Genomic DNA, 15,497 nt, shown 5'->3' with positions numbered 1-15,497 from the left:
GGGTGGTGGATTTGACAAGTCCACGGGTACCTAGGTGGCCGACGCGCCGGAGACGCGTCGCGTGTTCTAGGTGATGGTGACGTCATTGACGGAACCGCGAAGCCGATAACTCTCTTGCCCTACCTCGCCATTCTTCTTAAGGACAAAGCAAAGCAGGAAAGTCCGATCACCGTTCGCGAAGCTGCAAAGCTCCAATTTGTCACCGATACTAACAAATCTTAAAGTTGAATAAGAGATGAAGTAGAGAGCAGAAACATCACAAGAAACACGTTTCGACAAGGTTTTTAGCGCCGCGCAAGGCGAGCAAATATGTGCATCATTGAATTGTATATTTACAACAGAATCGAACAGTAACTCTAGCCATCTCCCCCTCTCTACACAAGAAGTTTTGTATGTCGTACCTATCGTACAAAGCATTTGTCTAAGCGATTTAGACGCGGAAAGCACGGGGGTGGGCGCGCTGGGCAGCTACCATGCGGCGGACCTTGTCAGCGACACCGGTGCCAGCGTTGGCGCGGAGCCAGGTGATGAAGGTGTCCATGGTGAAGGACTCGGGGAGGCTGGAGTCGGAGCCAGAGTCGGAACCACCGGTGGCGACAGGGGTAGCGGCCTCCTCAGCGGCGGTGGGAGTGGGGGTGGCAGTGACTTCAGGGACGGTGCTGGAGGGAGCAGCAGAGCTGGCAGCCGGAGCGGAAGCGGCAGGAGCGCTGGGCTTGGGAGAAGCTGAAGGCGCGGGGGCAGAGCCGTTGCCGGAGCCGGAGCCACCACCCATGGTGAAGTCAATGCAGGACTCGTAGGTCTGGTCGATCTTGGGGGCGTCCCAGAACCACTGGATGACACAGTCACCCTTGTTGGCACACTCCTTGCTGACATCGGGCATGGTGATGTCGAACGAGGTCCAGTCAGGGTGAGCAGACATGGGAGAGGAGGTGAGGGCGTATTCGTCCCAGCTGATGAGAGGCTCGCCGATGACCTTGTCGGTAGCGATGTTGACGATGGAAACGTTGGCGACACCGTCGTGAGGAGCACGGATCTCAACCTTCATGGGGATGACCTGTCCGGCGGTGTACTCGAAGATCTCGCCAGCATCGGAGAATGGCACACCCTTGCACTGCCACGGGCGGCAGTCGGGGTGGTCACCCTGTCCGAGGTTCTGGAGAGCACCCTGGACGTTTCCGTAGTGGTCGGAGCTCTGGGTGTTGTAGAACTGGTCACCACAGGCAGCCTTGAGGCCATCACCGGGCATACGAGGAGCGGGCTCGCTGATGAAGCCGTGGGCGGCGACGGAGGAGGCAAAGCCGGCAATGGCGGCGGCGACAGTGTAGGACTTCATTGTGATTGTTGTTGGGTTGTTTGAGAAGAGCGAGAGTTGCTGTATAGATCGACGGAAGACTAGCTTCGTGAACGAGTGTGATGAATGAATGTGGTGTTGAAAAGAACGTGAGGTCTCGGACCTAAGATGCACAAGGAAGCTGTGGTTGGAAGTGAAGAAACTGTTGTTTGATGGAGGAAACCCAAGAGTACCAAGATACCTATATACGATACGGCGGCATGGCACTATTCCTGTTCACCACTCAATCTGTGGGCCGTGTCATTAAACATGCGAAACAAGTGACCGATGGATTGCAGCCTCGAACAGCGCTTACTGTGCCCCCGATTCAAACGACTCCCACGCCCTGCCTGTTCCTGAGATGTCAGACGTGGCGTGGGTCCTCTTGTCATGCTTGAACCGGTTCATCCACCAGTCACAGGAAGCCCTGTCGTGACTAAGATCGCAGGGTGCCGTTCGATACTGCAGGCCAAGCAAACATGTTCCCGCGACAGCGGCCACCATGCCTGTTGACAGGAAACCAACCGGTTCTCGTAAGTGGCTAACCATAGACGGCAGCATAGACGAACCGTCCTACCTGGTAGAAGCGCCCATGATCCTGGGTTGAAACGGTCGCGAGCGTACGGTGGGTTTCAGGTGCTCCGAGGCTTAATGCATGCGATTGTGGCGCTCCCCACCGACCTGGTCGGCCATATTGCAGGATCTTCAACTGCGTCATGTGTATCGATACCGCGCGCTACATTTTCAGCGATGCATTGAACGCCATATGAAGAGTTCGAAGAGTTTTTGTCCTGCGTTGGATGAAATCTGACTGAACCGGTGGCAGTGGCTTGATCGGAAGGCGGCTTCGGTGTGCGCTAGCCCTCGGAAATTGGTGGAGCCGCTCAATCTCGCGTGCGATGATGCTGAGTCGCCTCGATCCTTCTTCAACACCACGAGTTTATCTCCGAGGTTATGAAAAGCTCAGTGAGTGGAGATCGGTGTCCGGTCCAGGTGTCAGTGCTGTGTGTTCTCGGTCGATGCGCCGTGCTCGCATGTATTGCATAGCGGATCTGGGTCATCCCCATGCATCCTTCTTGCCTTTTCGCGGCGCCGGAGACCGAATTACTTTGCGGTGATTAAACGGCGCCACATTACTTTGGAATGGCGTTTATCGCACAGTATGGCTGTGTAGGAATACTGCTACGGGTGGACCGGATGCCGCAAAGAAGGTCGCTTGATCTAGTGTTTGATACAGAGTGTCTCCTAATGCGAAGGTCTCACACGCGGTCGACCACAAGCTACCCCTCTTCATCAAGGCCACACAAGCTCTGCGATCTTCGAATAGCTTGTCTGCTCGTAGATTTCTCAAAGACATGGGGGATACCGTTGCCGAGAAAGCTTAGCCATATCTCGTTATAGCCTTGGGCCCTCGAATATACCCTCACCTTCCATCGAAATGTAAGTACGGTAGCGACCAACATGCGGGTTCGATTAGCTTCCGCATCTACCACAGACCTGGACATCGACTAGTGATCATGGCGATGCCCAGGCATACGATCAACGTGGAGTGAAGGACAAACAGCATGAAAGAGACCACCCAGGGTAACTGGTTGCATTGCGCATTGATTGGCATTGTTCACTCGTTCGTGTTCCCGTGACTGGTGTTCAATCAGAGATGCCCGGGCGCAGGTAAATGTCCAAGGCGCGCTAACGGCTCGTTTTGGTCCAGCGCTTCCAAGGTTGCGCGTCAACCATTCCGCTGTCTCTCCACCTTCATCACTCGACATGCAGGTTCACAACAGATATTGCAACGTTCCATTATTCTACTAACTATTCGTCGCTCACACGCCAGACAAGACGCTCCATGCTCGCTTCTTTGCGTCTCAGCATATCCATCGCCTTCTGCGCCCTCTCCAGCATCGTCGCGCCCTCAACGATCCTTTGCTTTTGCGGCGTCACAACACCATCCTTCAACAAAGTCGGCATGATGTCGGGCTGAAGATGGTATTTGAAGAACTCATTCTGGGGAGTGTTAGCTGCGTTGCTCTGACAAGAAACTAGGGTGACTCACGTCTTGGTAGAAATGTGTTCGCACGCCTCTCACATCGACCCCGTCATTCCACTCGGCCACTTTGCCCACATCCATTTCATACTCCGGGTCCTCGGTCTCGGTGGAATCGCGAACGACCACGGGTAGGAGTATGGCGACCTTAGAGCCCTTCTTCGCAAGTTCGGCGATCGGCGCGATGCTACCCTTCAGGCTGCCGATGCAGTCATAGACCAATGGAATTCCGCGGCCACCACCAGACTTCAGGATAGACTTGACGACATCTGGGTTGTTGTAGTCGAACACCTTGTGCGCGCCAAGGATCTGTAGCTTTTCGTGGTGTTTCTGAGACGCTGTCGCCAGAATGTTCTTGTAACCGTAGTAGCGCAGAATCTGGATGGCGAATTGACCCACTGACGAGGAGCCACCCCAGACCAATATCGCAGAGTCGGCATCGTCAGGCACATAATTCTCAGGTTTCGGCCAGGGTGTTTCGAGGCCCAGATCTGTCGTAAGAGAGTGGAACACAGTCACGAAATTATTGGGAAGCGTCACAGCTTCCATCGGAGTGAAGCCTTCAGGTAACTACAGCACTTCAGCATTTGCCTGACAGATGTGCAAGATGGGGTGTAGCTTACCTTGGCGAGAAGCCATTCATCTGTAGTACAGAAATCCTGATAGGCCTTTTGAGCTTGGGTCTTCCAGGTAAAGCCGAAGACCTTGTCTCTAACCCTCAGTCGCTTGATTTCTGGTCCTACTTCGACCACGGTACCAGCGACACTGTCACCAAGGACCTGAGGGTGCTTTACGAGTAAGGCTCCGTCGTTTTGATGCAGATCGAGGGGTGTGGAAGCAGTCCACTCGACACGAAGGCGAACCTGCTGCGCTTCCGGAGTTGTAGTGGGAACTTGGATGATCTCAAGAGGCGCCTTCTTAGCCACTGTTGCAACGGCGGAGTGTGTAGACATGGTGAGCTGATGACAAGTCCTGACTTTGAACTGAATGTAGAAGATTGTGAACGAATATTGGAAGGTAAGAACGACTGTTCTGCTCAATGCCTGTCTGCAGTTCCTACCGCTAGTTATACTCTCTCAAAGTTCTCCTTCGCATCCTGAGTATTACAAATGCTAGTCGCGTTTATGAACGCTAGCAAATATTTCCAAAATAGGATTAGGCCCTTGGTTGGCCCGAATCGGGCCAATCGTGATCAAGAAGAAAGACACCAGCTGTTGCAAGAACAGGTAGTGCTGTAACCCGAGGTTTCGGTGGATGGTGTTCGTTGTCTTTTTTTTTCCTGGCCCATAGTTCCAATTCATTGGTGCGTGGCGCTGTTGGGTGCATTCAGCAACCATGGTACAGACCTCGCTTCCGCAACATGAACTTCTGCGTGGGCAGCACTTCATGAAGTGTAAGTATATAATCTGGCCCATTTCTCCATTACAGATCTTCCATACTTCCCAACTTGAATTACCATACCAAAAATATTCAGCCGCAGAAACCACCACAATCATACAAACCACCACCATACGAACCATCACCGCTGCCACAATAATGAAGTACTTCACGCAACATCTTCCCACCGGAACAAGCCACAAGCGCGACTACCTTGATCAAGCAATCTTGACACGTCTCAAGAAGCTAGCGAGGAAGACATCGCACTGCCTTCAAAAGGAGCCGAACAGCGCTGAATCGGCAAAGAAGCCAAAGCAAAGTGCTCCGGCGTACGGAGAATACTCCATACCATACATTTTCTGTTAAACTCCAATTCCGATCCGATTGTAGGCTTGAAGTGTTGTTCTTTACGGAACGCCACATACTACCACGTCTAATTCGCTTCTGGATACACAACCATTCGGGCTTAGCGTGCGGTATTTCTCTACAACCATAACCATTATGCAACTGGAAAGCTATCGGTGGATGCCGTTTTCGAGGGATATATTGGTTATGAACTGGAGAGCCCCTCTGGTTCCTGTTTGCATCTTGGACCCGCGCTTTGCTCTCGTGCGTTCCTGTTTTCTCGTTCAAGAGGCCGATTGTTTGGGTATGGGCTCGCCGTATCAGCACCCTCACGGCAGTCATGAGTCGGTTTACCATGGTTTCGACGGAGAAGAAGAGTCTGGGAGCGACGGTGCTGTTGTATCGTCGAGAGGCGACGCATGCTCCGCTCGCAGTGAAGTGCCCAGCCACTTTTGCAACGCACTCAAGTCATCACAACAGAGAAGAGCTACACGAGAACACCTCTTCGCTGATCAAGCGACACAAACGCCTGATTCTTATGCGAAGACGCCACACAGTTGTTCAACACTCACGCCGTCAGCTTGCTCAGCATTCACACCATCCACTATCGCAACCACCTTGAACAGCACCCAATCCAAACACAGCACGCCTTACAAAACCCAAAAGTCAGACTCGATTACGCCATACGGCCGACTGAATTCGTTGAAGTCGTGCAAACGAACCGACAGCGTCATCGAACTACACACCTTCATGCCTACGCATTCGAGTCGCTACCCACCCGGCGTCGTGGTCATCAAAAGACTCGACGAACAAGGCAACGAAATAGTCGAATTGACGGATCTGACGCATCAAATTACACCGTTAACTGATCTGAAACCTACAGTAACTGTAGTGGTCGATCAAACTGGTGTCGTGCAAAGCACAAAAAGAGCGGGGTTGATGGAGAGGGCCTGGGAGAGGATAGTCGATACATTGGCGAGAGATGACGCGGAGGATATGTGAAGCATGGCATCGAAAACGCGTTTACTGTGCTGCTTTCAGGATAATAGTAGGATCTCTAGAGACAATTCCACCATTGATAACTCATCCACTCATTCTCCTGCCCACCGTATCTGTCTTCACTCACCCTGATGTGATCTGAAGCCTGCACACCTAAGAGTGCATTTCCAGCACAACTCCGTGTGGGCCTCCATCGTCGGCACCGTAGTTCAGCTCGAACCAGTAGAGCTCCAAGTCTCTCTTGCTAGCCGGATGAATGACGAATTGTGCGGCCTTCTTCATGGGACACTCGAACCATTTGCTGACTACCTCGGATGCGCCGTTCGCCGTCAGAGTGTAGGCATCGTAGTGTTCAGTGATGGCGGGCTTATTGTTCCAGGTACTACGGCCGTTGACCAGCTTGGCTTCGATGCGAGAGATGCTGATAGCCATTGGAGCGTCGCCCTTGAGGGTAAGTGGGGCGTTTTTGAAGGGGTCGACATTGATGAGGAATTGCAGGCGGCAGATCTTGACATTGTCAATCTGGGGGACGTCGAAGTTGATTGCTGTCCATTGTTCGTCGTTTGTCTTGTTCTGGCTGCCGGATTAGTAGCTGGAAAGCTCATGATGTGGGTCTTTAGACACTTACATTGCGGCTGACGGTCGCATCATCCTGGGTATAGAAAGCGGTGTCCGGCTGTGAGCTTTTCATGGGCAGGAGCAATGTCGGGAACTTGGTTTCGACCAGGTCCGCAAAGGCTGGAAGGCCGAAGAGAACGGGGAGGAGAGCGAAAATGCGCATTTTGATGTTTGAGGGGTCGATGATCGGGTGGAAGATGCTGATGTGTGGAAGCTGAAGCTGTCGATGCTGAAGTAGTGATGCTTCGCAGTGATGCTCTTATACGTGAGGAAGAAGTGTAGCGGTATTGAGCTGAGACGCTTGGGTGGACAACAAGCTAATATGGCGGCTGTGCCGTCCTTGCAGATTCTCTTGTGCGAGGCAAGTGACTGCCTACCAGCAGCTAGGAAGTCGCATTGGCTGTGCCTGGGGAAGTCGCGGTCTGCACCACACCGAGCAGTACCAAAACAACATCCATCCAAGAAGGCAAGAGCGACCCCAAGACCAAGTAGCACGATTACGTGGTCGTTTTGCTCAACAAGACAACGATGAGTCCACTTTTGGAAACAGTACAGAGTACGACGAAGCTGTCATTCGCGTGTCGGCAAGACACGCTGGTGTTGGCGACCGAGACGTGGGTATTGTCGGGGCACCAGACGGGTAGCTACAGCAATTCATCGATTGCATTTGATGGGTTGCTAAAAATACTGTCTTGGGCGGATTTCTCTGCTTCTCCAGATGCGCAAGTTTGTTTCTGCTAACGGTGGAGACGTCCGTTAGCTCTCGAGGGCTGTCAGCGACTAGGCCCGACAAGCGGCATATTGGAGGAACCATGCAGATCTGTACCCTCGCAACTCAACTTCTCTCAACTATCATATTAAGCTGTCCTACCTGAACCCGCATTCCAGTAGTAATAGAGGACATAGATGACGCGGAACCGCGTGATGTGGGCTCGAATGATGGTAATGCAGCTCTTTAGTTTGTTCACACCGCTCTGTCACGGCGCACGATGCTCTTTGAAGTGTATTGGCTTGTGGTTTGAATCGATCATACTAGAATATTGCATTTGTGTGGTCAATTGTTGCCGGCGTTCCCAGACTCCGGGCGGGGAAGGTATCACGAGACCAAGATATTGTTCCAGCTGGTAGGTTCGTCTGAAATCCATTCGATTGTTCCTGGATATAGTGCCAGAGCAAACCACCGGCCTAGCATTGGTGGTGTAACAGCCTACAGCCTTTCGCAGACTAGGCTTTCGGCGCGGAGCTATTGCAAAGATGAAGTACTCTAAACGCGTGAAATGTGGTAGTACGACAACGTGGGACAAAGGCGGGGTCGATGGTGAGAGTGTTCAGAGACAGAGAATAGCTCCTGGAAGCCTCATGATGCTCTTCAAAGTACTTGGGGATGGGACAATCTAGGGATAGCGCGGCTTTAGAGCCTCGGCAAGTGGGGCTGTCGTCATCGCTGTGGCAGCAGCAGCTCAACTTCAGCATCGCACCACACGTTGGCCCTACGCGTCGTTGTCTTACCAACTCGATGTCCTCTTCGGGCCTCCTAGGATGGCTTTCTGCTGGCGAACGCGACCCGCCTTGAAGCTCGGTGTCGCTGGACGCCTCTCGTTCCGCGCGCGAGGCGTACCATTCCGACGAAACCTCTACCTTGCGCCGCCTTACCTACTGGATGACTACATACCACGCTATCAGCTGCTCTCCTCAGTGGAAGCCGCCAAGAAGCGATCTCTGGCGTATGCTCATCTGCGCGAATGCAATCTCTGCCCCCGATTGTGCGGTGTCAACCGTTACGAGACGACAGGCACGTGTCTGATAGGAGCCGAGACTGTCAAAGTCAACACTATCGCTCCTCACTTTGGTGGTGGGTCAAGACCGTCAATTCCCGGGCGTGCTCGTGCTGACACCGACCAGAGGAGCCCTGTTTCCAGGGACACAACGGTAGCGGGTCCGTCTTCTTCTCTGGGTGCAACCTGAGATGCGTGTTCTGCCAGGTATGCTGCCCTGTCCTTCGTCGTAGCATACGCACTAACGCCGTGTCCAGAACCACGATATAGCCCACCAGCGCAACGGGTTCGACCTGACACCAGAGCAACTCGCCGAGTGGTTCATGAAGCTGCAGGACGTGGGCCGCGTCCACAACATCAACCTCGTGACACCCGAACATGTCGTACCCCAGGTCTGCCTATCGATTCTGCATGCGCGCGATCTCGGTCTCCACATACCCATCATTTACAACACGTCGTCATTCGACTCGCTCGAGAGCATACACTTGATGGATGGACTGGTGGACATTTATCTCCCCGACTTCAAGGTGTGGCGTGACGCGACGAGCCGTCGCTTACTCAAAGCAGATGGATACACAAAGGTGGCTATGGAGAGCATCAAGGCCATGCACGAACAAGTGGGTGACCTCTGCTTCACTCCTGACGGCATCGCAAAGAAGGGAGTGCTGGTGCGACACCTGGTGATGCCCGGCATGGAGGACGAAGGACGAGAGATCGTAAAGTGGCTTGCCGAGAACGTGAGCAAAGACATCATGGTGCACATTATGGAGCAGTATTTCCCAAGAGCTCATGTGGGCAGGGAACGACGCGGCCGTGCAAGCCAGGGCGTTGTTGAGACAGGCGGTGTTGAAGCCTCACCCTCGACTAAGAAAGACGTGCGATATAGTGAGATTAATCGCGCTGTAGACTTGGATGAAGTAGCCTCAGTAAAACAGGCAGCCCAAGAAGCTGGCTTGTGGAGGTTCGTCGAAGCATCGAGGCATGGCGGCTTCAACATCTGACGAAGCCTGGTGCAACTTGGAATGCGTGGACAGAAGGTGTGGCCAGGACCCATCCACCGCGCCTGCTCTTCGTAGGTTGCGCCTGCTCTAAACATCACCCAGGCACCTACTCGTCTGTGGCCGAGCCAATACTCACATCCACCCCGTCATCTTGGACACCACCACAAACATATTGATTCGTGCATTACTACGATGCCGCCGATCAGCATGGAACAAATCTCCGAAATCGAACGCATCGTCCATGACCTCAAGGTCGACCGCGATACCTGGCAGGCTGTAGCGCTCCAATACAAAGCGGCCTTCGAAGCTCAGACATCCCACCTACACGAGCTGCAAAACGTGTGCTTTGCTACGCAAGCCGAGTTGGAAAACGAGCGAGCTCAACAACAACGTCTCCAGACACTCTCTGGCGAGCGCGAGAACCACCGTCCTGCGACCTTTGACGGTACTGAGGACCTTCACGTCAATTTCACTTTTGGTACCGCTACTGTATGCTTACCGAAAGAGATCGAGCCAACTCACTTGCGACGGCCCTCCGAAGATTGCACCCACCCCTTGTTCAAGCGCGCACAAGAGTGTACCGCTCAGCGTAACTACGGCACTGCCCTGGTCGAGGTTGAGCGACTCCTGAAAGGCCCGCTTAGCTACAAGGCTCGCGCCGAAGGCTTACTCTTGAAGAGCAATATTCTAAGGGCCTCTGGCCCCGATGAGCTCCTTGACGCGCTAGCTACGTGCAGCGAGGCCGTAGAGCTCTGCGACCGTCTCTCCGAACTTAAGAACTTTTTGCCGCGCATACAATACCAGCGTAGTCTGTTGTATTATGAGCTGCGTCAACTCCACCAAGCCCGAGAAGCCTTCAGCACCGTTTGCGACGACGACCTCTCCGCTAAAGCCAGGGAGTTTCGCAAGTCTTACGATGACGAGCTGGATCTGCTGCGCTGTACCAAGCGTCGGTCGGGCTTTGATGAGAATCGCACTATGGAAGGCTTGCTCGCCCAACTGGAGGATAAGGGCACAGAGGTAATGCAGCGTCGATTCCAACACCCTACAGCATACTGACCTCTCCTAGAATAAGCGCCGTCGAACCAGTGCGCAACTTAGGCAGCGCGCCGCCGCGAAAGCGAGACGAATGTCGTTGCCCTACCGCTGGGTCAAATCAAAGAGCGACGAACATCACCGCGAGTAATACTACCATGTCACACTGGTCTGTCATCCTGGGAAGTCATGGCAGCACTCCGCCGTTCAGGGGATGAACTTTTGGTACCGCGCTTCTTTGTTCGCACAGACATGGCGGCTCAGCCACCACTTGAGGGGCCGTGCCATTCTTTGTGTTGACGTTTTCCGCTTTCTCGCAAGGCTGCAGGAATTGAACAAAGAGTTATCGTAGAGAACGTTATGTCAAATGCGGCGCGGCTTGAGACATCCCCAAAGCACGAACATCTTTAGTCGGAAAGTTGATAGTTCTATGCCATCGCAAGACACATTTGCCTGAGATTACTAGGAGCTTTGCTCTTCTGATTATCTCATCGCGATGTTCGCAAACGTTCAGCAGCCCCTAGAGGTCGCTGCCCTCGGCCATGAGTCCCTTAACGGCGTCGCGAATCGTACTAACGATGTATCTACATACATCAACAGTCTCCCAACTCCCCCCAAACACGACAAATCTTTCGACTGCGCATCGCCATTAAGTCAACCCCTTCGAGAAAGAGATCAACACATCAGCAACGAAACCCATTCGGATATCACGCCTGAATCCATCGCGAATGGCGTCCCCATTGAAGAAAAATCCAGCAACGAATTCAGGCTAGCCATGGGTCTGATCCAATGCCAAACGTACCTCAATCGTTGCGTAGTTTTGCAGTCAATCATCAACTCCATGGAGCGCACACCCCAGGCACAACAGTCTGAGGCTGAGGCCGAGGCAATCGTACGGTCCTACTACAAGAGGATTCATAGGTTTGCTGTCGAAGCATACCAACTTGCCGAAGCTAGATCTAGCCGCAGCCTACTCGCACGTTCCGAATACTGGTGTGGCCGTGGCTGCGGTGGTTTGCGCGAATGGGATGCTGCTGTGAGCCACTTCACGTCTGCCGTGAACATGGATTTGTCAGACGTCTTTTTCAAGGGTTTGCCACGTCAGCAAAGAGGTCTACTGAAGACTGAGAGGGAGGATGTCGACTTCCTACTCCAGAGCGTAACACAACGTTACAACGAATGGATTCTAAACGGAGGAGCGCATAAAGCCGTCGATGATCAAGGAGCAAGCCCCAGTCCTACCGAGGTTGTTCGAGAACAGGCACTGAAGGGACCGCGTTGGAGGCCACATCAAGAACACTTTGTCTATCTGGCAGAGCAACAGTGTAGTACAGAAGGGTCTTCCGACAGACAGCTTAGCCACCTTCGATCGAGTGAACACCCAGGTGTTTCCTTGAATGAGAAGGATATGGCAGCTGCTGAGGAAAGGCTTAATCTGAAGGACGATAAACAAGGGATTCGAAACACATTCAACGCCGATGAGTGGTACTATGTCATCCGCGGCCACAAGCCCACCAAGAAACGTACGGATCGCACCGAGCATAGTAGTGCTAGAGATCGAGGCTACCAAAACAGCAGACCATCCAAGCTTCCACCATCCGTCGCATCAACCCATTCCAGAAGCGTCTCTTCACTCGAACCCTCTCATGACCTACGCAACGCACTCGACACTGCAGGCTACGAAAGCGTCGGAGCCCCACCATCGCTCGTCGGAAGTGGCGGATCGCCTTCATCTGAGGGAGAGCGCGGACTGCCATCACCTACGGCAGGGTATTCACAAGGCCGTCGCAACATGAAGTTGCCGGGTATAAGCACAAGCGCAATACGGAAAGACCCTAGGCTTGGTGAGGCCGTTCTGGGCTCCCTCTCGCCGACAGACGTGGAGGTAGACGATATCCATACTGGGGATGAGACAGGGGAAGTTGGGTCCGGCAAGAGTATGGTCGCATCGGCGGGGAGGGATTTGTCGGCAACTTATTAGTGGAGGATCGGGCGAGGGTGGAGATGTACGGTTCTTTATGGGTGTGGGTGGGAACTGAGGATCGCGCTTCATGTTGGAAATGCGAGAGGTCAATTTGATCCGCGCGGGTTTGCTTGTTATGTTATTAATCTGGGTTATATGCAAATCCAATCGTCTTCTCATTCTGGCGTTACCGTTCTCATGTACGATCACGCATTTGAAGCATGTTTTGCACTAACCTCAGAAGGGATGATCAGTGCGTACAACGCTTTTCTCAGTAGACCTTTGTCCCGATCATCAAAGAATGTCCGCGCATTCATCTTACCTTTGTCTGCCCACGTTCACATAAGACGCCTACTCCGTATGTGCTATGGTGTCAGACCTTCGAAGAACACTTACAAACATTGCAGTCACATCAGCAAACATACACATCTCTTTCTCAGCTTAAAGCAGCCATGTCATACATACCACCGTCAGTATCTTCAGAACCCGCCCCACCAACCCTCGTCGACCTCTGGCTCACCGAAAAGCACATATGTGCATCCGGCAACGCATGGCGCTGGACTGATACCGGTTTCCTCGTCCTCTTCATCCTCCTCTTCCTATTCATGATCGGCTTAGTATGCCAAGACGCGGATCTAACAGTCGAGCTAATGGAGCTGAAAGAAGGCACATATGCAAAGCACATCGGAGGCACAGTCATGGCATACTTTGACGAGGGCATTCGTAACGACCTTGTGCAAAAGTACATCAGGACGGGGCTCGCGCGTAGTAAGATGAGATTAAAGCGCGAAATCACGGCTGAATTGATCGACGCATACCGGAAACGACAGCGAAAAGGTCGTGCTGGGAGTGATACGCACGGCGAGCGTCCTGTACCACGGGATGGTGAGGAGGCTGGTGAATATGCTGAGCGCTTGAGGGAATGGACAGAGGAAGATTTACGGCGTGAGACGGATGCGAGGGTGAGCCTTTGGTTGAGGAGGCCAACTGGGGAGACTGTTGGGTTGTCGCAAGAAGAGGCTAGGGTTATTGCTCAAGCTGCTGGTGGTAGTACGTGAGACGTTGAGGCTTCTGTGTTCGAGTCGGATTCGCTAGCGAACTAGAAACCACGATGAAGCAAGTCTGAACAAGTCATATTATGTATCTGTTCAAGACGCATGCATTTCGATCTCAGTTATTCCTTCGACCCCAGCCGCTGTTTTGAGTGGTATGTCACTCGCCCCGTTGTTGGTCATGCTTGAGCTCCTGCTTTCTCTTTCCGCAGGCCGCCAGTATACATGGCTGGGTCCACTGTTGTTCTGGGATGGATGTTTGTTTCCAAAATAATAATGATAGACAGATCGAGACAGCGCGAGATTAGTGGCTATGATACCAAGGCATAACTCAGTCATGGCCCAAATGGCTACGGCAGAGTACTCATCTAGTCAAACTGAGTTAGTACGGCTTTATTGCAGCGCGAGAATCTTCACGTACAGGCAATATCCTTTGCTTTCGAATTAAGTGTTTTCGCCCTGACAGTAGAACATGCCGTGCAGATCAGTCCGAGAGCCATCAGCACCCAAATCGATACCTTCCTTCTTGTGGGCAATTGGATATCCCGCGTAATGATGATAGGAAGCAAGGAGCATATGAGATCGGTGATGATCGATATCCCTAGGTGTCAAGTAAGCTTTCAGATCAGGAAATAGCTTTCGTAGGCCTTACCAGCTTGTGCATAAATTGAGTAGATTCGTACTTCCGTAGGCCAGCACGTGCCTGGTCCCGAACGCCAGTAAAGGCTAATAGGCTGACATTGGGCCAACAGGACGATGATGACCTCAAGGGCAGCAATAAGTAGAACGGCGATGACGAAGCCAGCAAGCCATTTCATCTGGCTGGAGTGTTTGATTCGAGTCATGAGCAGGCAGACCGAGATCTTGACCGAAGCCATAGCAGCAAAGAGAACAAGCTGGGCGTACCAACTGTACATGTTGATGAGTTCCTTGTCGCCCTTGGAAAGCGACACACTGGGTCTTCCCTTACCTCTCGTCACTGCTGTGATGGTAATTGCGGCCTCAATGACCGTGAGCATCATCGCGACTGCGATGGTGTGGTCATCCCAGCCGAGGGCTCGGCGCTTCCTGCGAACCCAGAGCCGTAGGACGGTGGTGAAGAAGGCAATTGTTGTAAATAGCACCGAGACGGTGATCAATGCCGGACCTCTGTCTGCGATCATCGGGAATGGCCCTTGAGTTTCAAGTAAGAAAATGTATTCAAGACAATCACTGTCATGGGGATACTTGCAACTTATTCGTGGCACGACCAGACCAGCATAGAATCCTTCTGGACAGCAACTTTAGACGCATAATCCACAGTGCTTTCCGCAAGAATTACCAACAAAGTACGAGCTTAGACTTTGCACCAAAGTTACGCCCCGATCTATTGCGAAACCTCGTATGGCGAATAGCTTCGCTTTCAAAGGATTGGGTCAACGCTGCGAACGCACCGCGCGGCCGAAGAATCGCTCAGCTGCAGGGGTCGACTGGGAAGAATCGTTCTTGTTGGCTCGCTTCGTACCGTCCATTGCCGCAATGCCGGCGGTTTATCTGTGTTTGAGAGCTCACGGATCTCGTTGTACTATTGCACGACGGCTCAGCATGACCAGACCGACACATGGCAATGGCGGTGTTATGGTGCTTTGATGTCAATCAGCAGGGTGTCGTAGCCAATGGGAAGACGTGGCTATAAACACGGGGAGTGTAGCAATCGCGCTCGCGAGGCGAGCCCGGTAACGCTGCTGATTTGGGTATGCAAGGTATCTGGTATGGAGAGCGTTACCGGAGATCGAACCAAACGGTTTTCCCGCCTTGGCGCAGGAAAGGATTCGTATCCATGCGAGCGATATGCAGGCGCATGCATATCGGCTGTAGTCACGCGAGGCTGTGGCCAATTGGAATGTCAAAAAGATTCCCTCAGATAATCCTTCCCTAACTGGATAAGACGCCTTGCAATCTCAACATCTTGTGTGGAC

The 15,497-nt window shown here is 52.8% G+C and overlaps 8 protein-coding genes across 8 annotated transcripts; 4 read left to right on the top strand and 4 right to left on the bottom strand.

Moving 5' to 3' along the window:
- Positions 1-430: 430 nt before the first annotated feature.
- On the bottom strand, positions 431-1,333 carry J4E86_006954 (uncharacterized protein; the record flags this gene model as incomplete). The annotated part of the gene is made up of 1 exon (XM_051447476.1): positions 431-1,333. The coding sequence occupies one exon, from the start codon at positions 1,331-1,333 to the stop codon at positions 431-433; it is 903 nt and encodes a 300-aa protein (XP_051301074.1).
- Positions 1,334-3,142: 1,809 nt separating this feature from the next.
- J4E86_006953 (uncharacterized protein) lies at positions 3,143-4,327 on the bottom strand (the record flags this gene model as incomplete). The annotated part of the gene is made up of 3 exons (XM_051447475.1): positions 3,143-3,334; positions 3,384-3,944; positions 3,998-4,327. The coding sequence occupies 3 exons, from the start codon at positions 4,325-4,327 to the stop codon at positions 3,143-3,145; spliced, it is 1,083 nt and encodes a 360-aa protein (XP_051301073.1).
- Positions 4,328-6,248: 1,921 nt separating this feature from the next.
- On the bottom strand, positions 6,249-6,876 carry J4E86_006952 (uncharacterized protein; the record flags this gene model as incomplete). The annotated part of the gene is made up of 2 exons (XM_051447474.1): positions 6,249-6,668; positions 6,724-6,876. The coding sequence occupies 2 exons, from the start codon at positions 6,874-6,876 to the stop codon at positions 6,249-6,251; spliced, it is 573 nt and encodes a 190-aa protein (XP_051301072.1).
- A 1,376-nt stretch (positions 6,877-8,252) lies between these two features.
- J4E86_006951 (uncharacterized protein) lies at positions 8,253-9,489 on the top strand (the record flags this gene model as incomplete). The annotated part of the gene is made up of 3 exons (XM_051447473.1): positions 8,253-8,565; positions 8,616-8,695; positions 8,746-9,489. 3 exons carry the CDS (start codon positions 8,253-8,255, stop codon positions 9,487-9,489), a joined length of 1,137 nt encoding a protein of 378 aa, XP_051301071.1.
- A 192-nt stretch (positions 9,490-9,681) lies between these two features.
- J4E86_006950 (uncharacterized protein) lies at positions 9,682-10,675 on the top strand (the record flags this gene model as incomplete). The annotated part of the gene is made up of 2 exons (XM_051447472.1): positions 9,682-10,509; positions 10,559-10,675. The coding sequence occupies 2 exons, from the start codon at positions 9,682-9,684 to the stop codon at positions 10,673-10,675; spliced, it is 945 nt and encodes a 314-aa protein (XP_051301070.1).
- A 345-nt stretch (positions 10,676-11,020) lies between these two features.
- On the top strand, positions 11,021-12,505 carry J4E86_006949 (uncharacterized protein; the record flags this gene model as incomplete). The annotated part of the gene is made up of 2 exons (XM_051447471.1): positions 11,021-11,093; positions 11,193-12,505. The coding sequence occupies 2 exons, from the start codon at positions 11,021-11,023 to the stop codon at positions 12,503-12,505; spliced, it is 1,386 nt and encodes a 461-aa protein (XP_051301069.1).
- Positions 12,506-12,939: 434 nt separating this feature from the next.
- Positions 12,940-13,545, top strand: J4E86_006948 (uncharacterized protein; the record flags this gene model as incomplete). Its single annotated transcript, XM_051447470.1, has 1 exon — positions 12,940-13,545. One exon carries the CDS (start codon positions 12,940-12,942, stop codon positions 13,543-13,545), a length of 606 nt encoding a protein of 201 aa, XP_051301068.1.
- A 614-nt stretch (positions 13,546-14,159) lies between these two features.
- J4E86_006947 (uncharacterized protein) lies at positions 14,160-14,702 on the bottom strand (the record flags this gene model as incomplete). The annotated part of the gene is made up of 1 exon (XM_051447469.1): positions 14,160-14,702. The coding sequence occupies one exon, from the start codon at positions 14,700-14,702 to the stop codon at positions 14,160-14,162; it is 543 nt and encodes a 180-aa protein (XP_051301067.1).
- Between the last annotated feature and the right edge of the window lie 795 nt (positions 14,703-15,497).

Source organism: Alternaria arbusti (assembly GCF_024043155.1).
Source record: "Alternaria arbusti strain BMP 1465 chromosome Unknown scaffold_9, whole genome shotgun sequence".
In the NCBI taxonomy this organism is placed as follows: Eukaryota; Fungi; Ascomycota; class Dothideomycetes; order Pleosporales; family Pleosporaceae; genus Alternaria; species Alternaria arbusti.
The sequence above is the reverse complement of the archived record's forward strand: the minus strand, read 5'-3'. Positions and strand labels throughout refer to the sequence as shown.